Here is a 22988-nt window from a genome sequence, read left to right on the forward strand (position 1 = left end):
CCGCTTCCTTGCTGCTGTGAGCTATCTATGATGTTCTCTCCATCCTCATCTTCCTCGTCCGCCGAACCCGCTTCCCTGTCTCCAGAGAGGGACTGATAGCACACGCTTGGGCTACTGGTGGCTGCACCCCCTAGAATGGCATGCAGCTCCTCGTAGTAGCGGCATGTTTGCGGCTCAGCCCCGGTCCTTCCGTTTGCGTCTCTGGCTTTGTGGTAGGCTTGCCTTAGCTCCTTAATTTTCACGCGGCACTGCTGTGCGTCCCTGTTATGGCCTCTGTCCTTCATGGCCTTGGAGATCTTTTCTAATGTTTTGCCATTTCTTTTACTGTTTCGGAGTTCGGCCAGCACTGCTTCATCTCCCGAGATGGCGATCAGATCCCGTACCTCCCGTTCGGTCCAGGCTGGAGCTCTTTTGCGATCCTGGGACTGGGACTGGGACTCCATCACGGTTACCTGTGCTGATGAGCTCTGCGTGGTCACCTGTGCTCTCCACGCTGAGCAAACAGGAAATGAAATTCAAACGTTCGCGGGGCTTTTCCTGTCTACCTGGCCAGTGCATCTGAGATGAGAGTGCTGTCCAGAGCGGTCACAATGAAGCACTGTGGGATAGCTCCCGGAGGCCACTAATGTCGAATTCCATCCTCACTACCCAATTCCGACCCCCATAAGGCCGATTTTATCGCTAATCCCCTCGTCGAGGTGGTGTAAAGAAACCGGTTTAAAGGGCCCTTTAAGTCGAAAGAAAGGGCTTCGTCGTGTAAACGTGTCCAGGCTTAAGTCGACTTAACGCAGCTAAAGTCGACCTAAACTCGTAGTGTAGACCAGACCTTAGTCTTTAAGGTGCCACCGGACTCCTTGTTATTTTTATAAAAGGGGAGTAATTTTCAGAGGCTGTATGCACAGCAGTTACTGAAAATCAGGTCCCCAGTCTAAGGTATCTCAAGCTGGGCCTCCAAAATTGTTAGTCACTCTTAAAAATCTTGGCTGTTGAGATCAGCAGGTGGAAAGTGTTTTATTTAAACTCTTATTAAAAAAATACTATAATATTCTACAGTAATGATCCAAAACACCACGTTACATTACTGTTAATGATTTATGTATCTTTTTTCATATGTATTAACTGAAAAACAGAAAATTTGCACATAAAAAAAGCTTTAAGGGTAAAATTTTAAAAAATGCCTATGTGACTAATTTTCAGGAGCGTCTCAGGTTCTGAAGTGCTTAGTTCTCATTTCCGGTTTAGGAAACAAAGTTTTATCCTAAGTCTTAATTTGGTTATCATTATCAAATCCCTGTTGATTTTTGTAGGGTTTCACCACTGTGTACAAATATGCACATTTCATCTTAGAAAAACAAACATAAATAAATTGGTGAGCCAATGAACAATTGGGAGACTGGGTCAGGGGAGGAGAAGACAAAACAGAAAAACTATTCATAACAAATTTGCAGCATAAGCCAACTATACACAACAGGATTAAGGAAGGATGTGAGAAAATGACCATTTAGGGCACACCCATTGCTTCTGACGGTGTAAAATGTTTATGTGTAACTTTGTGAAATATGAGATAGAAACAAAAGTAAATGACTTACCAGTTAATGCTTGATTTGTTTATAGCAGTTAGGATTTAGTTCAGCAATAACCAGGAAAATGAAATGTTGAATTAAGATGCTCAGAGTGGAAATATGCACAAAGTCCCATCTACTCCCCCCCCACACACACACACACACCGTCTCATTCACATACACTCCAAATCCTCCTCCTCAGAGTTTACAGGTTTACACTGAAAGCTTGAAAGTGTTTGCCCAGGAACGCCGATATAGGACCTGAGCCAATGCCCTTTAAACCAATGGGAACTCCCCCCACCAATTTCAACAGGCTTTGAATTGGGCCCATATACAATCAAGTTAAGATGGTAAAACCCTATGAAAAGTAGAAGAGCAGGTTGACACATTCTACTTTTATTTTGGTCAGTTGGTTTTCATAAAAAGCAAAGATGCAGGTGGAATACTGAAACAGTCTCTATTTCAGCAGTTTTCAAACTTTTTGAACTGAGCCCCCCTTTGAGTTTCAATTTTTGTTTGTCTCCCCCCAACCCAGACAAAAGAGACACATGCAAAGGTATGCTTGATGGCCTACTCATAAACCTAACAGAGACCTTACCACAGCTTTAATTAAATTATCTACACCTGCAAGTTTCAAATACACAGATACTTACCAGTGGCACAGCCAAGGCTTTCTCAGCAGCCGGGCTACTTTTACCTTGCAGCCAGACTGCACTGCTAGGGCAGGGCCAATACCTGCCCCTCTGCTCCTGCCACCTCGTGTTTTCAGGGTTGGGGAAGTCACGTGCGACTGTTTCTGGGGGTGGAGCCAGTGTTGGGTGCAAAGGCTGCCGGAAGCGGAAATCAGCGGCCGTGGCGGATGTTGCCACTAACCCACAGGCTGAGCAACCTGCTGAGGTGAGTCGGGGTGGAGGTGGCGCTCCCTCCCCTGCAGGGCCTGGCCCAGGTCCCACCCCGCTCGCCCCCCCATTCTTCCACACCCCCCCCACGAGGTATGCTCCACAGTTTGAAAACCTCTGCTCTATTTGGATAAAGGAACATTAAGCAGTGGTATCAGCTTCTAAGACCATAACAGTATGCACAGCTGCCAGCACATGTGGTCTACCAGCAAGTGAAAAGAGAAACCCTGTACCTTACACAGGATAAAAGATAGCACATACTTAAGTGTTTAAGCCAACCTGATCTTGCAGTTTGGGGATAACTAATGAATACTGGGAATCATTTTTTCTATTGCTCCAAAAACCTAGAAAATATATGCTCGCCAAAAGCAGCAAACTGTGCAGCTGAAAAGATTTACACACAGCAACACAGTACAGATATTAATAAAATTTTAGAGAAATATAGTCTGTTTCCCCCATTCTCAATCGCTTATGACTTTACCTGCTAATGGTAGGCTTTTCTCTATGTATTGTAACATGTGCATAGTAACGGGAATTATACCACCGGTCTCATTTGCAGCTCTGAACAGAATCTCTTTTATACATTTCTTCCTAGAGCAGTGTGCTTGTACTGTCTCCTACTGAATGGAATCAGAACTCCTCAGCTTCATTCCCTAAACTCTGATACTGCAATAGCTGTATAGACGTTTCTCCTTTAGCTGAAGTGTGGGGGAGGGGGGAGGAGGAGGCTAGTGATTTTGAAACAGGAAGATCTAGGGTACAATCCTGTTGTCACTAAAAAGTTTTGGATGGCAACAGTAAGCAAAGTAATCACACTGAAAAGTTCTCCCTGGGTCATGGATTTGTTAAAATGGAGTTGATTTTTTTTTTTTTTTTTTTTTGCCATTTCCACAGCTTTGTACTTACTAGAAAGCAAACCAGAAGAGAAAAGATCCTGTGAAGATACAGCAACAAATTTGGTTTTCTATCTACATATGAGAATCCAAACTATGGTTTTAATACATTTTTCCAAAGCTTTCAAATGGTCATTTCTTCCAGGTGTGTGTCTGTCTGTCTCTCATCTACCCACCCTCAACAAGCCAAGTAACCACCTATGTCCAGATTATGCAACACAGCATACATGGTAATTCTATGTAGGTTTGAGCCAAAGAAGTGCCGAGCACGCAACTCTTACTGAAATCAATGGGAGTGGAAGGTGCTCCACATGTCATGGGAAGAGCTCAGCACTTCAGATGATCAAACTACATATGATGTCCTTCAACATTTAGAACACGTAAATGGAAGAAAGGAATAAAAAGGACATTTTTATCAAGTAAGCCTTCTGTTTTACTCCTATTCATAGTTACATACACTCCTGTTCGTGTCTCTGTGCATTTAAAGCATGAGTTATATCACACAGTCATTTACCTCTTACAGTACAATTTATATTAGACATGCTATTTCCTGTATGTAGTTCTGTATTACACTCCCAGTCCAATATATAAAAAACAAACAAACAAGCACTAAAATAGATTATTCTCTGCACATCTGTCCACGTGCAAGGATTGCATACAGGAGACATGATTTATGAAGATTATATGAATATCGCACCAAGTTATGCTACTTTGGTAGACAATGGAACATAATGGCCAAATAAAAGAAGAAAAGACAAAATAGAAACGTGAGCATCCCAGGCATACAGGAACTGAGAGCCCCACTTGTCAGGGTGGACGTACCTAATTCACCAAGTATATAGAGGATAGAAACAACAAGGAAAGCAAGGAACTGTTTAATGTGGTTAAAGAGTAATAACCAGGAGTAACTGGCTTACACTAAACTAAGGCCTGGTCTACACTACGAGTTTAGGTCGAATTTAGCAGCATTAAATTGAATTAAGCCTGGACACGTCCACACGACGAAGCCCTTTTTTTCGACTTAAAGGGCCCTTTAAACCGGTTTTACTCCACCTCCGAAGAGGGGATTAGCACTAAAATCGGCCTTTGCGGGTCGGATTTGGGGTAGTGTGGACGGAATTCGACGTTATTGGCCTCCGGGAGCTATCCCACAGTGCTTCATTGTGACCGCTCTGGACAGCACTCTCAACTCAGATGCACTGACCAGGTAGATAGGAAAAGCCCCGCGAACTTTTGAATTTCATTTCCTGTTTGCCCAGCGTGGAGAGCACAGGTGACCACGCAGAGCTCATCAGCACAGGTAACCATGATGGAGTCCCAGGATCGCAAAAGAGCTCCAGCATGGACAGAACGGGAGGTACGGGATCTGCTCGCCATATGGGGAGATGAATCAGTGCTAGCTGAACTCCGTAGCAGTAAACAAAATGGCAAAATATTAGAAAAAGTCTCAAAGGCCATGAAGGACAGAGGCCATAACAGGGACGCACAGCAGTGCCGCGTGAAAATTAAGGAGCTAAGGCAAGCCTACCACAAAGCCAGAGAGGCAAACGGAAAATCCGGGGCAGAGCCGCAAACATGCCGCTTCTACGCGGAGCTGCATGCCATGCTAGGGAGTGCAGCCACCACTACCCCAACCGTGTGCTTTGACTCCATCAATGGAGAATCACGCAACAGGGAAGCGGCTTCGGGGTACGAGGAAGATGATGATGAAGGCAATGAAGATAGCTCACAGCAAGGAAGCGGAGAAACCGGTTTCCCCAACAGCCAGGATATGTTTATCACCCTGGACCTGGAACCAGTAACCCCCGAACTCACCCAAGGCGTGCTCCCAGACCCTGAGGGCACACAAGGGACCTCTGGTGAGTGTACCTTTGTAAATATTACACCTGGTTTAAAAGCGTGTTTAATGATTAATGATTAATTTGCCCTGGCAACTGCGGCCAGTACAGCTACTGGAAAAGTCTGTTAACGTGTATGGGGATGGAGCGGAAATCCTCCAGGGACATCTCCAGAAAGCTCTCCTTCATCTACTCCCAAAGCCTTTGCAAAAGGTTTCTGGGGAGGGCTGCCTTATCCCGTCCGCCATGGTAGGACACTTTACCACGCCAGGCCAGTAGCACGTAGTCTGGAATCATTGCATAACAAAGCATGGCAGCGTATGGTCCCGGTGTTTGCTGGCATGCAGACAACATCCATTCCTTATCTCTCTGTTATCCTCAGGAGAGTGATATCATTCACGGTCACCTGGTTGAAATGGGGTGATTTTATTAAAGGGACATTCAGAGGTGCCCGTTCCTGCTCGGCTGAACAGAAATGTTCCCCGCTGTTAGCCACGCGGTGGGGGGGAGGGGTGAAGTGATCATCCCCGAGAATTGGGTGTGTGGGGGGGAGGTAGTTGGGTTTCTGCTGCATGTTAACCCGGAAACCGCAGCCCCTCCTTTTACATTGCAAACCCATTTTAAATGGCCAACCCAATGGGTGCTTGGTATGGGAAATGAGGGCGCTACTGTTTGAAACCATTCCCACAAGAAGGTTAAAAAAGCCAAAAGACTGTGGCTTACCATGGCTGCCTGCAAGCCGAAATCTGTTGCCTGGCACTGCGTGAGTGATCTCTCACACCAAACCGGCAGGCCCTCAATATAAGAGGAAAAATGCGACCTTGTAACGAAAGCACATGTGCTATGTAACGTGAACAGCAAAATTTAACGTGAAAGAGTGTACCCATTGTTCTCTAAAATGTGTCTTTTTTAACCACCTCTCCCTTCTCCTCCACCAGCTGCAAATGTTTCTCCTTCACAGAGGCTAGTGAAGATTAAAAGGAGAAAATGGTGGACTCGGGATGATATGTTCTCGGAGCTCCAGATGTCCTCCCACGCTGACAAAACACAGCAGAATGCGTGGAGGCAGTCAATGTCAGAGTGCAAAAAAGCACAATATGAACGAGAGGAGAGGTGGCGGACTGAATCGCGGGCTGAAGAGAGTAAGTGGCGGGCTGAAGAGGATAGGTGGCGTCAGCTTCCTGACAGAAGGCAAGAGTCGATGCTCCGGCTGCTGGAGCATCAAACTGATATGCTCCACCGTATGGTTGAGCTGCAGGAAAGGCAGCAGGAGCAGAGACCGCCGCTACAGCCCCTGTGTAACCAACAGCCCTCCTCCCCAAGTTCCATAGCCTCCTCACCCAGACGCCCAAGAACGCGGTGGGGGAGCCTCCGGCCACCCAGTCACTCCACCCCAGATGATTGCCCAAGCATCAGAAGGCTGGCCTTCAATAAGTGTTAAAGTTTTAAAGTGCAGTGTGTCCTTTTCCTTCCCTCCTCCCCCACCCCTCCCAGGCTACCTTGGCAGTTATCCCCCTAGTTGTGTGATGAATTAATAAAGAATGCATGAATGTGAAGTAACAATGACTTTATTGCCTCTGCAAGCGGTGCTCGAAGGGGGGAGGGGAGGGTGGTTAGTTTACAGGGAAGTACAGTGAACCGGGGGTGGGGGGGGGTTCATCATGAAGAAACAAACAGAAGTTTCACACCGTAGCCTGGCCAGTCACAAAACTGGTTTTCAAAGCTTCTCTGATGCGCACCACGCCCTCCTGTACTCTTCTAACCGCCCTGGTGTCTGGCTGTGTGTAATCAGCGGCCAGGCGATTTGCCTCAACCTCCCACCCCGCCATAAATGTCTCCCCCTTACTCTCACAGATATTGTGGAGCACACAGCAAGCAGCAATAACAATTGGAATATTGGCTTCGCTGAGGTCTATCCGAGTCAGTAAACTGCGCCAGCGCGCTTTTAAACGTCCAAATGCACATTCCACCACCATTCGGCACTTGCTCAGCCTATAGTTGAACAGGTCCTGACTACTGTCCAGGCTGCCTGTGTACGGCTTCATGAGCCATGGCATTAAGGGGTAGGCTGGGTCCCCAAGGAGAACGATAGGCATTTCAACATCCCCAATGGTTATTTTCTGGTCCGGGAAGAAAGTCCCTTCCTCCAGCTTTTGAAACAGACCAGAGTTCCTGAAGACGCGAGCATCATGTACCTTTCCCGGCCATCCCACGTTGATGTTAGTGAAACGTCCCTTGTGATCCACCAGGGCTTGCAGCAGCATTGAAAAGTACCCCTTGCGGTTTATGTACTCGGTGGCTTGGTGCTCCGGTGACAAGATAGGGATATGGGTTCCGTCTATCGCCCCACCACAGTTTGGGAATCCCATTGCAGCAAAGCCATCCACTATGACCTGCATGTTTCCCAGAGTCACTACCCTTGATATCAGCAGGTCTTTGATTGCGTTGGCTACTTGGATCACAGCAGCCCCCACAGTAGATTTGCCCACTCCAAATTGATTCCCGACTGACCGGTAGCTGTCTGGCGTTGCAAGCTTCCACAGGGCTATCGCCACTCGCTTCTCAACTGTGAGGGCTGCTCTCATCTTGGTATTCTGGCGCTTCAGGGCAGGGGAAAGCAAGTCACAAAGTTCCATGAAAGTGCCCTTACGCATGCGAAAGTTTCGCAGCCACTGGGAATCATCCCACACCTGCAACACGATGCAGTCCCACCAGTCTGTGCTTGTTTCCCGGGCCCAGAATCAGCGTTCCACGCCACGAACCTGCCCCAGTAACACCATGATTTGCACATTGCTGGGGCCTGTACTTTGTGAGAGGTCTATGTCCATGTCAATTTCCTCATCACTCTCGTCGCCGCGCTGCAATCGCCTCCTCACCTGGTTTTGCTTTGGCATGTTCTGGCTCTGCATATACTCCAGGACAATGCGCGTGGTGTTCATAGTGCTCATAATTGCCGCGGTGATCTGAGCGGGCTCCATGATCCCAGTGCTATGGCATCTGGGCTGAAAAAAGGCGCGAAACTATTGTCTGATGGAGGGAGGGAGGGGTGAGTGACGACATGGCTTACAGGGAATTAAAATCAACAAAGGTGGCTGTGCATCAGGGAGAAACACAAACACAGATGCACAGAATGGCCCCCCCAAAGATTGAACTCAAAACCCTGGGTTTAGCAGGCCGTTGATTTCACAGAGGGAGGGAGGGGGGAAATTAATGGAGATATCCTATCTCCTAGAGCTGGAAGGGACCTTGAAAGGTCATCGAGTCCAGCCCCCTCCCTTCACTAGCAGGACCAAGTACTGATTTTGCCCCAGATCCCTAAGTGGCCCCCTCAAGGATTGAACTCACAACCCTGGGTTTAGCAGGCCAATGCTCAAACCACTGAGCTATCCCTCCCCCCCAAATGAATACAGAACAAATCTGGTCCATCTATTTTTTACATCTTAAGCTGGCAGCAGACGGTGCAGCATGACTGATAGCCATCGGCATCTTCTGGGTGCTTGGCAGAAAATGCTGTATTACGACTGCTAGCCATCATCGTCAAGACGGTTCAATAGGACTGCCGGCAGGACTGAGTCTCCAGGAGAGAAAACATGTCTGCCCAGGTGCCTCTGACCGAACTCACTGAGGAGTACGACGACGACGGTTACCAGTCGTAATACACCATCCACTGCCAAAAGGCAAGGAGCTCCTGCTGTGTAGCAACGCAGCTCCACGTCTGCTAGCACCCAGATAGCCGATGACGGCTACCAGTCATACTGCACCGTCTACTGCCAAAAGGCAATTAGCTGCTGCTGTGAAGCAATGCAGTACCACGTCTGCCGGCACCCAGATGACATATGGTGACGGTGAGCTGAGCTGAGCGGGCTCCATGCTTGCCGTGGTATGTTGTCTGCACAGGTAACCCAGGTAAAAAGGCGCGAATCGATTGTCTGCTGTTGCTCTGACGGAGGGGGAGGAGCCTGACATGTACCCAGAACCCCCCGCGACACTGTTTTTGCATCATCAGGCATTGGGATCTCAACCCAGAATTCCAATGGGCGGCGGAGACTGTGGGAACTGTGGGATAGCTACCCACAGTGCAACGCTACGGAAGTCGACGCTAGCCTTGGTACTGTGGACGCGGTCCGCCGCCTTAATGCACTTAGAGCATTTTATGTGGGGACACACACAATCGACTGTATAAAACCGATTTCTATAAAACCGGCTTCTATAAATTCGACCTAATTTCGTAGTGTAGACATAGCCTAATTTTTTCTTAGGCTAACTTCCTACTGATGAGATGCATCAGATAGTGGAACCTATTCAACTGTGCGAGTGTCTTGCTGTGGAACTGTATTGGGGGGGAAAAGATAGAAAATAGGGAACAATCCTGTGTTGATTCCAAGGCGATGGACTAGATGACCTAATAGGCCATTTTTCCCAATCTCTGACATCTATGATACAATAAACATTTAACCAGAACTGGGGAAAACAGCTAGTACACCACAAAGAGGACATCCCATGGTAGGATGGAGCTGGAAATAGAAAGGAAGGGAGGATAGAAATGGGGACAGACAGTAGGTTGAGACTGCGTGAAAATAAAAGAAAGTTTCTGATGCCGCAGAGTAAGTGAATTAAGAAGTGGGCTAGTAGAAAACGCAGGGGTGACTGCATAGGACGATGGCTTAACAGGTGACCACACAGGCAAATAATGATTTCCTGAGTGACTTAAAGTTCAACTCATATTTGTTTCATAAGTACAACTACACAGTGGGTGAGGAAACCCTATGTTCCCAAAGCATGTTCTAGACACTGCTGGAAAATGGATGGTGCAGAAATGTGCTATTGAGATCAAATGCCCCAGAACCCCAGCCAAAATTTGCTTCAGCTGCATTAGAGAGAAAATAGGAAAGAAAGAAGACTAATTTGGAAAAGGGAATGGCTGGGAAAGGAAAAGAAACGGGGATGACAACTGCAGAGCTACTTAAAATCCTTTGGTGACTAAATGGATCAGAGAAATTAGAAACAGAAGCGACTTACTGTATCTAGTCATCTGATCCATGCCCTTGTCACTGCAGGACTGGTCCCAACCATGTATTTGAAGTTGATTTGTCTATTCTAGTTGTAAATATCTCAAGTAAGGGACTTGAGAACTGTTAACAAACATTATATATAGGATCAATCACAAATGCATTAGGTAATTTAATGGTTACCTGACCTGAAGAGTCAAGGTGAAATGCCTTGTTAGGAGTGATACTAGGGTATAAACGGGACATATAGTTACCACTTACGACATATTTTAGGATGTCTGTATGTATTATCAAAAAGTTATTTACCCAACAGCTAGATGGGTGACCAAAGCTAGTGGTATCGTATGTGACCACAACAAATGGAAAGAGCACAAAGGATATGATCTTGCAGGATACTAAGCACCCACAAGCTTCCGTGGACTAGTGAGAACTGAGGGAGCCCAGCACCTTGCAGGATTGGTCCTATCCAGCTAAAAAAAAAAAAAAAAGTAAGATGACCCCCAATGATTTTGGTGCCACATACTGTCCTAAATCCACTCCCCTGAATTAAAAAAATCAATTTATTATATACAGGTATAGTTTATAAGGGGAAGCCTGAACATGATTGCCTGCTCCCCATCCACCCAAGATGGATACATGACTCTATGTTACACAGGGTTTCCACTAAAATTATTGCAAAGGTAAACAAACGCTGGCTCAGTATGAACGCAGGGAAAACAAGACTTGTCAGAATGCAAAAAGGAAGAGCTCATTTTCAAAGCAACATGAGGATATTTTCTCCAAAGTACAGCTTAATTATTCCAGATTGTAAACCAAGGGCATGATTGTTCCATCCAAAATTATACTGATCTTGATAATGTTATCAGTATAATGCAACCACAACATGAGCACAGCCCTTAACACTGGCCAAAAAAAGGAAACTGATACATACTATCTCCACCTTCGACCTGAACTTTTGAACAGGATTGTATAATTACGAACATTTAGTAAACAAAAGAATGCTGGCATCATATTTCAATAAAAATAGTGTTTCAATTTCCCTTATTACAAAAAGGCTGAGAATCTAGAGCATAACTTCCTAATTCATTCAAGAATTTCAAGGCACTGTCCTTGGCACACACTGAATGCCAGAATAGGCAGTTCCATTATTTATGGTGCAAAAAAGCAGCAAGCATAGTGGTTATAAGTGTTTGCATTAAAGTGCACTGTCATTTTAATACTCTCTTCCTTCTTAAAAAAAAAAAAATCAAATAAAATGGTCTACAACTCCTTGTCCTGACACTTAATAAAAATAACAGCTGCATATTCCCATAAAATGACTCTAAAATCAAGTCAAATTAGAAGAATTTAAATATTTTTTTAAAAGGAGCCGATTAAAAATAAAATAAAAAAAAGTTCTTCCTGCAGAGTTCTCTGCATTGTAGGTGGTGTTCAAGAGTCAAATCAAAATGCCAACTAAAATGTTACATGCTTTCCTGTACGCTTTCAGGTTAATAGCACTTTACAGAAAATCCATTCCGTTTCACTGCAATATCAGTCCTCCAGCTGACGATCTTATTGCAAAAAAGGCGTGAATAAATTGGTCCTCCCACCAATCTGTCATCTACACAGTTGCAGGTGTGGATGCTGGTGCAGTTTTTCCATCAGCTCTTCCTCTGTAGGTTCTTCCAAAACATCCCTACAAAGAAAAAAGCGTAAGTTGCATAGGGCAGCAAAGGAGATTTTTCAACATTTTTTTGCAACGTACATACTGAGATATAACATCCATATTTCAAGACTGAAGCAAATAATTACAACAGGCTGATGCTTCCTAATGATGCATCCAGTTGTGAGGGATCCATCCTTCTACACTACAGATGTGTCATCGAAACCAGCAGCTGTTTTCCCATAAGGAGAAGGGAAGCAATTTCCTGCACACAGTACAACATAACTGAGGTTAATGGATGTGTTTTCCTGAAAAAACTTGTCAAATGAGAACATGCTCCCAGTGCAGCCATTGCACATTAAATCTGTACCACAAGTTCTACTTACGCAACACGATCAACTCTCCACCCACAGTCTAACACAAAGCCAAGAATGTGGATTGTTTTACCCTTCCCACCCAGAGCAGTCCTTCATTATTAGCACCTCTTTTCCCAGCATCATATGAGTGGAATGTTCCTAAAGGTTAGGTATTAAGCCAGGGCAGGGCAGGCATAGGTAAAGCACTTTCAGGACTGCTCCAGGCTAATAGCTAAAAGATTTGTACTCTTACTCACCAGGCTTGAAGCAAACCCTGTTCCCACCTGGAACACTGTCTTTGAAAAGGAGATTAGCATCCTTAAAAATAGGCTGTTATCCACCTAGTCCTAATGTGACTCACCTGAACATTAATTCCACTGTTGTCTGGTATTCAATTTCTGAGAGAGACTGCCGATGGGAGTGACGGTCCCACTTGTGAATAAAGTTCTGGAATTGGAAGGTGAAAGAAAATAAAAGGCTAGTGTTAGCATCTTTAGACATAAGGTTTTATATTTTCCCCATGGTTTAGTTTGTATAAATCCCCCTAAAGCCCAGAACAGGAATGTTCTTAGAGCCAGTTATACATGTATATGAGGTGCATAATAATGAACCAAAATACCAAATAATAAAAATATTACTTTTGCACTTCACTGAATGAACTTAACACTTCAACACACCGCTTTGAGGTAAATCACTGTTTACGTTTCTATGCCTCTGACAGGGATGAGTACCTTGCTCATGGTCACACAGTGAGATGGTGGAGGTAAAAACAGAGGAAAGGGACTGAAGGACTCCTGGGTCCTATACCGTGTACAAACTGCATTCCCTGATTTAAATGTCACATTTTTAAAATGTCCCTGCTAGTATTCACCTGCTTAAGTTCCCCCCGGTTGAAGAGCAATTTCTTTAACATACTTCAAGTTAAAATGTCACAGCTTTATCAAAGAAGGAATACATTTTCTGGCTTGTCTCTTTGCTTGCTTTGATTTACACAATGACAAGAGGCAGATGGACAACTCGTGCAGAAACAAAGTTTCCTGCCACACAGTGCCACATCCAAGCCACTACACCGGATCTATGCCCCATATCTGCCAAAAAAGTCAATGGATCTCTCTGCAGGGCTGTCCCCAAGGGTAGAATATCTTCCAATACGCTCACAGATAAGGCTTGGAATTGATGTTGGCAGTCCAGAGTCTATTTTGTAGCTATTTAGACTTCCAGAAAGGATGCTGAGGCAAGTGACTGGTAAAGCTGCAGGCTTGTCATGACAATATTTTTATATACTAATTTCAGCACCATGTTTAAAACCTGCTTCATCATCACCATGCTCTAGAAAGCAACCTCTTTAAATCAGGCCAGCCTCTCTGGACTTGGCCTCAGTCTCTTTGCAGGAGTGGAAAGTCATGGCTCCGCCTCTGCAAACGTGGAATGGCTTTTTCTGGAATCCTATAGAGCCAGCTCTCTCTGCAATGGGCATGGCCACCACAAACCTGCAGCCTAGGTGACTAGTACTGGAGATACACAGGTAAGTACAGTGCACAGGCAAGTCTGTGGTATTTATAGCAAATAAGAACACCTTACATTTATACATTTCAAAGCTGTTTACAAACTATAATCATTCAGCACCAATAAAATGCAAACCAGCTCTGGGGCAGATAGTGATGGCCAACCAGCAAATAGTATAACATACAACAAGGGAGCAGGAAAAATGCGGTCCAAAACACCCTGGGAAAAATACTTACTCTTGCAATGAGTGCTCTGGAGTCTTTAACATCTACACAAAGCAAGCAGGACCTTGGTTTGTATGACCTCATCCAGAAAATACACCCTCCAGCATAATACAGTTCTCGTGTGCCAAGGGGTGACCAGACATACACAAGAATAGTTGGGACAGTTCATGCTAATAATAACTGTTCTCTTTTCATTCCCATTAGAGGATATTGGATGGACAATATTCTCTAAAGTTAATTTAATTATTATGTCCATAATTACTCTTATCACTAGATGTCCTCTTAAGCTTGGACAAGCTTTGGATTTATTCCATCACTGAGTGTTCAACTTCACATAATGGCAAAACTCTACTTCCAATAGATCTTGAAGGGTGTGAGAATTTTTATGCAGAATCTACAGCTAAAACTCATTCCCTTACCTCCAGAAGTAAGGCTACGAACAAATTGACCCAGATGACAGAGGAAATTAGCCACCAGGCTACAAAATAGACCTTTGACCACCTGGAGAAGGAGGATATTAAAGACAAAAAAATAAAGATGGGTACAATATTATGAGACTAACAATTCCACCTTATAATGAAAATGATTATCCCCTGTCTCCATCCCTTAAAAAGCCATGGAAGTTCGTTGTTATGGACTTACATTTTTCCCCGTGAAAAGCTTCAACATTTTCATAAATAAAACAGTAGTCTGGGAGAAACCATTTGTTAAGTTTGGATCTCAATCAGTTGAGAGATAAATGTACTGTCCCCCATCAGAATCCACCCCCAACCACCCCTCTCACAAACACACACTCATATCACATCAATTTCCGAGTCTGAATTCTGAAAAAGAAATATGAAGTGAAATCTTGGCTCCACCAAAGTCAGTGGCAAAACTGCCACGGTATAGTGCATTGTGCTTTAACCAACTGAGACACCAAAGGAAGGAAAAATTAACTTAAAGAAAATCAAGATTCTTAAACTTTACCTATGTTTATTTAATGCGAATGAAAGATGCTAGACTGACAACACAGGAGACTGAACACCTCCGTTTATCCACAGAACTGATACAGCAGCAACACAAGCTTCCCCAGAGTGATCTACCAACGCATCTCAAGGTTGGCCTTGAAGGAGCACAGGCGGGTGAAGCAAACTCATATGGAGTCCAATCTCCAGGGTCAATTCAATTCTGGGCCAAGTCAACTGCCAAAGATTCCAAATTATTGCTAAATGTGATGCCCACTGGGCGCTGGACTGAGACTACCAATTTACATAGACAAACAGCTGTCCATTAAGTGGCAAGTTTTGGTTACTAGATACTGAGGTGGATTTGAAGAGAGGCAGCTCCATAGCAGCAGGCAGGCAGTAGTTTCATACACAATTCCTGTTCCCCAATCATAATGTGAGGTCTGTCTATAGTTTCTGCCCATTTACTTTGAAGAACTATGTTGAATAGAACACAGGATTATACCCCAATGGAGGGCCTTCTTAGGTACCAGTTTTATTACTTACGGACTTGAATATCTTGAAAATGCATCCAGGAAAACTTGCCAATTGTTCACCACCATGACATCCCAGAGAGTTACTACCGCAGCCTAAGGAACAAGATGAAACAGAGGTTGAGTGGTTATTGCACTAACTGTCACTACTTAGACATCTTCAGAAAACACAGAACATAATCCACTAGCAACCAGACTCACAGCAAAGTCATCAAAGTTGTTTGGCCAATACTCCAACTGCTCGTAGGTGCCACACTGCAAGGTGCTGTTACCAGATGTTGTATTGACAACACTACAATGAAATTAGAGTGTAATGTTATTATAATATGCTATACACTGTTCTATAGGTAGAATGCTTCCATTGAGTTGAGTACCTTCACACAGACAGAAAGGGAGCACTAGTTAGAGAGAAAGCAGAAAAGAGGTCTGAAATTTCCAAGATGGGGATGAGCATTCCTGGAGACTCAAACAGTGAAGGGAAGTTGGAAGGATAGAATAGTGAGCAGGGGAGGAAAACCTGCAAGATTTAAGAGATTAGTGACAGACTGGAGAGAAAGGAAGAGAAAGATAAGGAGGGAAAACCAAGGGGCTCAGAGTAAGCGAGTCCAAGATTCTTGGCCCACCACAAATTAAAAAGTATACTATAATAGTGAGGAGTGTACAGAAGAGGAGTCTGTGGATGGAGGTATTTATCAAAGAGTCCAGGGAGATAAGAACAGAGGTATAAAGTGGGGATTCAAAAACCAAGAGTATCTTTCCAAATACTGGACATTTAGAATAAAGCCTTACCTGGTATTTCCCATAGGAACAACAGCACCTTTAAATAGCACTATGCCAGTTATAGCAAACGCATAGAAAACCACCTGGAAAGGAATACACATTAGCATTAGTCACTAAAATACTCAAAAACTAAATTAGAGTGTTGTAAGGTAAGCTCCTCAGAGACCATTCAGTGTTAAAAAGGAACACAATCAACTTAAAACTCATGGAGTAACAGAGGTAAGGGAATTTGTTTAAAACAATGCCAAGGGTTATTAAAAGTGAAAGAACTTTTTAAAGCCCACTTATTTTTCACTCTATGCTGTATGCTTTCTTTCTATAGTCCATTCAGTGGGGAATTGTTAAAAAAACTGATGAAGTCACTTTTCTTTATGATAAGTTTCACCTTCTGGTTCTCAGTGCTGTGATGGCTGAACTGAAAACACTACAGAGGAGTGGCTGTTAAAAACTATTTCTATTGGGATTTTTAAAAAGTTATGGGAAGATTGCTGTTGGACTTAGGTTTCCTAAAAGCAAGCTTCTACCAAACCTAAGCTGTGGCCAAATTTAAATCAGCTATTTATACTGAATCAGAAACCTTTGTAAAAGCACAGCTGTCATCGTGCTAAAGTTACATTTTCAAAAGTACTTCAGTGACTTCAGAGCATAATTCCCAGGGCCGGCTCCAGCATCTCTGCTGCCCCAAGCAACAAAAAAAAAAAAAAAAAGCCGCGATCGGCGGCAGCAGTTCAGCGGCAGGTCCTTTGCTCCTAGAGGGAGGGACCTGCCGCCCCCGAATTGCCGCAGGTGCCGCCCCTCTCCCTTGGCCACCCCAAGCACCTGCTTGTTAAGCTGGTGCCTGGAGCCGGCCCTGATAATTCCCATTTTGAAAAAGGACCAACCCCCATTGATTATCAATGAGCACTAAGTGCCTTTTGAAAATGGGACTTATGTTTTTAAATTACTCGGGTACTTTTGAAAATTTTACCTTATGTCAGGAGTTGCCCTAGAAATAACCTTCAGAGAGTTGTCAATGCTTTACAACTCTTACTGAAGAAAGCATCACTTGCTACTAGGCTGGCTTGAGACAACATGAGCTTTCTAGTGAAAATACTAGGATAACTTCAGTTCTCATGTTTCTATATTGTTATTAAAAAAGTCCAAAGAAGGAAAAGAGTATTATGCTCTGAGCTACATACAACAGGATTTTAAACATGTTGGATCCAGTTGATGCTACACCTCCATAGTCTGCCAGTAGGTGGGGCATCTGGCTTAGCAATGATAAACCAGTTTTATTCCCTGTAACACCAGCTAATATACACAATAAACAGTCAAGAGAGAAACTGGCCAATAAATAATGAACATGATACTAACAGTATATGTTGCAGACTAACGTTGGAAAAAATAAGTCTCAAATCAACAACAAATGTAATAAGGCCCCATCATGCAAGAAGATCAACTGAGCATCCTCAACTCCAACTTCAACAAAAATATTTGAAATTAATGATAGTTGAGGGTGCTCAGCCTATCGCAAGATCGGTCTCAGACGGTAAGCTCCTTGGGGCAGAGACTGCGTGCGTCTCCTGTCCGGGAGCATGCAAGCCGCTTGCACACAATAGCACAACCAGGGACAGCTGCTGGTGAACCCGGTGCCTGCCCCCGTGGGCAGGGCTGGGGACGCTACAGCCACACTGGAGGAGCTGCCCGGCCTGGACGCTGGCTCCTGTGAGCCGAGGCCCGACGTGCTGCTGCTTTCACCGCTGCAGTTCCTGGTAGAGCTCTGCAGCTCCACGGATATCCACTTTATATCCGCAGATATAAATTCTGTATCTGCGCAAGGCTCTAGTTGTTTGGGGTGGTTTTTAATGTGGGCAACGTATATTTCCTTAATCTTCTTCTTGGACATGGCTGAACTGTTTCAGCTGAAACTTAAAAAAAAAAAAAAAAAAGGCCTGAGGCAGAAACCAGAAATTTCAGCCTGAATGCTTAAAGTTTTGTAAAGTTATAAGTAACTGAACGGAGGGTCTTCGAATGGAAAGTTGCTACCAGTTCCACATATAATAATCAACCAGTTTGTTGATCCCTTAGGAAGGGTTGCACTGCGAGGGGGCAGGATGAACACTTGGAAGCAAATATCTGATGTCCTGTTTGATGGCACTTAGTCATGTAGCTTCTGCTATTGTTACTGGCGACAATGTATGTACCTCTCCCTGGTTTACTTTGTTGAAAGCATACCCTATATTGCAGCATATTATAGAAAGACTGACAATCTCGAATTGTAACTCACCACCAGCAGCCCTGCAAAGGCTCTTAAGTTTTTCACCAGATCCAGCAATGTACTGGCAACCAAAGCCATGAACTAAAACAAAACACAGAATTCTTATATTTTATTATACATTTTTACGCCCCACTAATCTATTGTAACTAAAATGATACAAAATGATGGCAGGCTGGGGATATGAAGTGCAGCTAAATACTTTGCATTTCTAATACAGCATCTAGCACAGTGAGGTCCTGACTCATGCCTGGGACTCCTAGCTGCTATGATAATACAAATAATAGCAGTGATTTTCATCCATGGATCTCCACATACTGAGTACAGCTAATGAATGAAGCCGTATACTCTTCTGAGGTGGATGCTATTACAATAGTACTGTCACAGTTTCGCAGTAACTGCACCTGTATTCCCCCTCTGTGGTCCTTTCAGGGCATCCATTTAAAGCTTTCAGGCTCCCAGCCATCACCTGTCTTCAGCTAAGACCCTTGTCTTTCTCCCTCCTGACTGGGGGTTGCACAGCTCTTTGGGTTACACTGTGATATCCCCAGCAAACCAGATTGCCTTAACAGGCCACTATCTGCACTTTGCTTTTTCTCTGAAGTGTACTGCCAGTTATGTTACCACACAGCTCCATCTAAATAAACACATCTATTCTTAAGGTAAACAGACTACAGAGAAAACATATTGAATCAATAAAAGAACCTACACAAATGCTGAAAAGCTTACCGTAGTCACCCCAGCTCCAGCCAAGGGCAGCCACAACTGGGTCCCCCACTCCCCACCCCCTTGGACTGGGCAGAACAGCCATTTCTTTAACTGGCTTGGACATTTGACCTTGGCCTTCAATAACAGGTAAATCAGCAGATAAACACCCAAAAGGCTGGGGTTTTGCATACCCAGAGTTGGGGAATTTGCATTAACCTCTCCCTAGCGAATCCCCAGAAAATCCACTTAATACTTATTGTCCCAAAAGTCCACGCTTGTCTGGCACATTTTCAATAGTCTTTTGTACTCCCAGTAGTTACATAGGTTACCTCTCCCCCAGCCCAAAGAGTTATATACAATCCCGGCCCAGAATAATACATAAATTTAATAGTCAAGGATACTGCAGGAAATTGTCGTTTCTGTCACAATTACAGACTGGGAAACTGAGGCAAACACCATAAGTGACTTGCCCAGAGTCAGACGGTGACCATAAGTGAGCCAGGAATGGAGTCCACAACTCCTGACTCTTGATCCCATGTCTGAACCATTAGACCACACATCCTCACTTTCCAGTTTGCACTTCACCCTGACATTAGCTAAACGTTTGTTTTACTGAACTGGGATGCAAAGGCTCCAGGGATCTCCCAGCCTAGGCAGCCAGAGAGACCTCACCTAATTCTGAATAGGGTAATGTCTCTCTTGGAACTACCCAAGCCTGCTTTCTTCCCAGGTGCAACCTACAGTCTGGTACTAGCTGAGCATACCATATGTATATGACACACAACAAGGCTGAGCCAGATTGTTCCTTGGCTGATCTGTCCCTCATATGAGCTCACCACTGCTATAAGCAGCTTCCCTATTTCCAGGTGTACAGCTCCAAATGTTGGCTGTTTTTGCCTTTCTACAGCAGGGTCACTTGCTATGCACTAGCCTCTGTTGTCCAGGACCAAAGCTTTCAACTGACCAGAGTGCTAAGAGAATTAGAAGGACTCAATCTTAGAGCAACACTGTATTATCATCAATGGTTAATACTGGCATCACTTGATACAAATCTGAAATAAGAGAGACAAGGTGGGTGAGGTATTTTAATCTTTTATTGGCCCAACTTCTGTTGGAGAGAGACAAGCTTTTGAGCCACATAGAGCTCTTCTTCAGCTCGGAGTACCTTTCCCAGACCTGAAGAGCACTGTGTGGCTCAAAAGCTAGTCTCTGTCACTGACAGAAGTTGGTTCAACAAAAGAAATTACCTCACCCACCTTGTCTCTCTAATAACCTGGGACCGATACAGCTACAGATACACTGCAAGCCAGAAATAAGTAAGATTTGCACTTTTAAGGGGAAAATTTCCATATACTGAATCAGCTCTTTGAATCTGAGGTGAAATTGGGCGTGGGTTGTAAGTAGGTAGGGTTGGGTATGAGGATGCGGGAAGCAATTTCAGTTACAAGGATAAGTGCACGGGCATTTCACCTTTGTGAATCTACGTTCAAATCCTGACCTAGACTGCAAGTGAAAATAAAGTGGTCGTCTCATCCTAGGTTGCTGTTTACATGAAGGACAAAATCCCAATACAAGGCCCTCAAACACAGGGTTTGTTAACGAAATTAGGTGGGGGAGCCAGCGTAACACCTAGAAACTATTGTAAATTCCTCATTTTAGTTGTACCCACTCAGGTGTTCAAGAGGGGAAACATAAGACAAAAGGTCACTTATAGGGTACGTATACACTGCAGCTGGAATTTTAGTGTGCTAAAAATAGCAGCATGGCCACCGCGACTTGGTTGCAGCTCGGGCAGCTGCCTGAGTATGTACCTAGGCTCTCTCACGGATTTTTCTTGAGTACCTAGCCCATGCTGCCACAGCTACACTCAGGTCCAGATTAACCAATGGGCAACTCGGTGCACTTGCACAGGGCCCCATCTTAGGAAGGGCCCCCGATCACTGGCATAAAAAGAGATGGGCGACTGGTGACAGCGGGGCCACATCCAAACCAGCAGATCATTGTATATAGCCCACCCCCACATCACTCCACATGCTGGAAGGGGACTGAGAGCGAGGAGTTTCCAAGTTGTAAACCCAACTCCGATGCCTCTTCAATGCAATTCAAGACCATCCGCGATGAAAAGGGTTATTATTCTGAGAAGGTTCTAGGAAGTTTTATCATTGGAATAGTCAAGAATTCAGGAAGTGAGAAAAAGCAAGGCACACGCACCTTCATATTAGGGATAATCCGCAGAAATCTGAATACAATTAGCATATTCACCAGGCGCACCATATCCCACAGAGACAGCAACCCCATCATTTCAGGTCTCCTACAAAAGACACATGAATAATGGAACAAATTAGAGAAATAGCTAGTGACAAAAAAAAAAAAAAAAAATCAACAGAGAAGCAACTGATGATAATTTTTTATTTGTTCTTCACAAATTTTCTCAGCATTTGTGGGTTAATAATTTTTAGAAAAAGGAAGTTCTATTTCATCATGTATAATCTCTCTATAAACCTAATGCTGACAGTTACAGAGCTGAGAATTTACCTGACCGGCGTCTCAGCCACAGGAAACATTAATGACAGAAAAGGAAGGGATCCACAGATAGCTGCCATCACTTAAGCTACAATTTTAAATGCGGACATGACATACATGCATCTCTAGCTGTTTAAATGTGTATTGAAATGCCTGGTCAACTGATTTTGTTTCTACCAGACAGCCCTTCTCCTATCTCCTCAAAGGAGATTGACTTTGTGTAGTTTGAATTCTCTGGATGGAAGTGAAAGAAATAGGTTAGCTGTAAGTCCCTTTGGAAACCTGAACCTGTCTAGGAGTATGCTGCATCCATGCTGAGCCCAGCTACTACTAACTCGTAAGGGAGGAGAGAAGCTAGATCATGGCAGTGCACTTCATTACTGATAGACTGGCAGAATGCTCTACCCGTTTAGATTCCTTTTCTAAAGTCCATGTTAAAAATGTGTGTAGATAGCAGGCAGACCTCATGATCTTATAGGATATTTTAATTAAAATATTCAAAGAAAAAGAAAAGCATCGATCACATTCAAACTCTTCTGTTATTTTCAGTGATAATTCCTTACTCATAAGGATTTGTTTTTATCCTTCCAAGTAGTAACTGACTTTCACAGTCGATGAATAGCAATGAAAAATACAAAGAGTGCACTGGATATAAGAGATCCCAGAGTAGTGCAGTTACAGAAGGGATGTGCATTATTGGCTACTAATACACTAATAGAATTGGTTTTGCTGCACTCAGGCTTCAAACTACACACTGAATTCACACAAATTATCATTCATCCTGCCATGCCTTATTGCTAAACTAAAACAGCATTCTGCACATTACAGGGTCACATTTGAAAACTCAGTGCTAATAATAGTCGGCTTTTACATTGGAACATTGTGTGCTTCTGTTGCTGGGAGGGAAAAAGGCTACTAGAAAATGGGAAACTCTCCAACAAATAAGTGAAAATTCCAAAGCCATGATTCAGGTAACAAAGATACTCAATCCAAATCCTAAAACAAGAACTAAGAAATCCCAGCACAGAAGGCAAACTCTGGAAATATTTTAATACTCTGCCAGTTATGTCCACACTGTGATAAAAAAACCCACAGCACCAAGTCTGAGGGCCTGGGTCAGCTGACTCAGGCTCACAGGGCTCAGGCTGTGGGGCTATAAAATTGCAGTGTAGATGTTCAGGTTCAGCCTGGAGCCTTGGGTCTGAGACCCCATGAGTGGGGAGGGTCCCAGAGCCTGGGCTCCAACCTGAGACTGAACATCTACACTGCAATTTTATATTCTCTTACCCCTAGTCAGCTGACCTGGGCCAA

At 44.1% G+C, this 22988-nt stretch overlaps 1 protein-coding gene across 1 annotated transcript in view; it reads right to left on the minus strand.

Annotated features, from left to right (window-relative positions):
- Nucleotides 1–11800: 11800 nt before the first annotated feature.
- TPCN2 (two pore segment channel 2) overlaps nucleotides 11801–22988 on the minus strand; it is a 49648-nt gene continuing 38460 nt past the window's right edge. The window contains exons 18-25 of the mRNA XM_065403883.1: nucleotides 21366–21465; nucleotides 18459–18530; nucleotides 16202–16275; nucleotides 15614–15704; nucleotides 15426–15508; nucleotides 14352–14433; nucleotides 12564–12649; nucleotides 11801–11879 (exon numbers count right to left, since the gene is read on the minus strand). Of these exons, the coding sequence (XP_065259955.1) occupies nucleotides 11801–11879; nucleotides 12564–12649; nucleotides 14352–14433; nucleotides 15426–15508; nucleotides 15614–15704; nucleotides 16202–16275; nucleotides 18459–18530; nucleotides 21366–21465 (667 nt within the window). The remainder of the gene's footprint in view (nucleotides 11880–12563; nucleotides 12650–14351; nucleotides 14434–15425; nucleotides 15509–15613; nucleotides 15705–16201; nucleotides 16276–18458; nucleotides 18531–21365; nucleotides 21466–22988) is intronic.

This window comes from Emys orbicularis, chromosome 4 (assembly GCF_028017835.1).
Source record: "Emys orbicularis isolate rEmyOrb1 chromosome 4, rEmyOrb1.hap1, whole genome shotgun sequence".
NCBI classification, from domain to species: Eukaryota; Metazoa; Chordata; order Testudines; family Emydidae; genus Emys; species Emys orbicularis.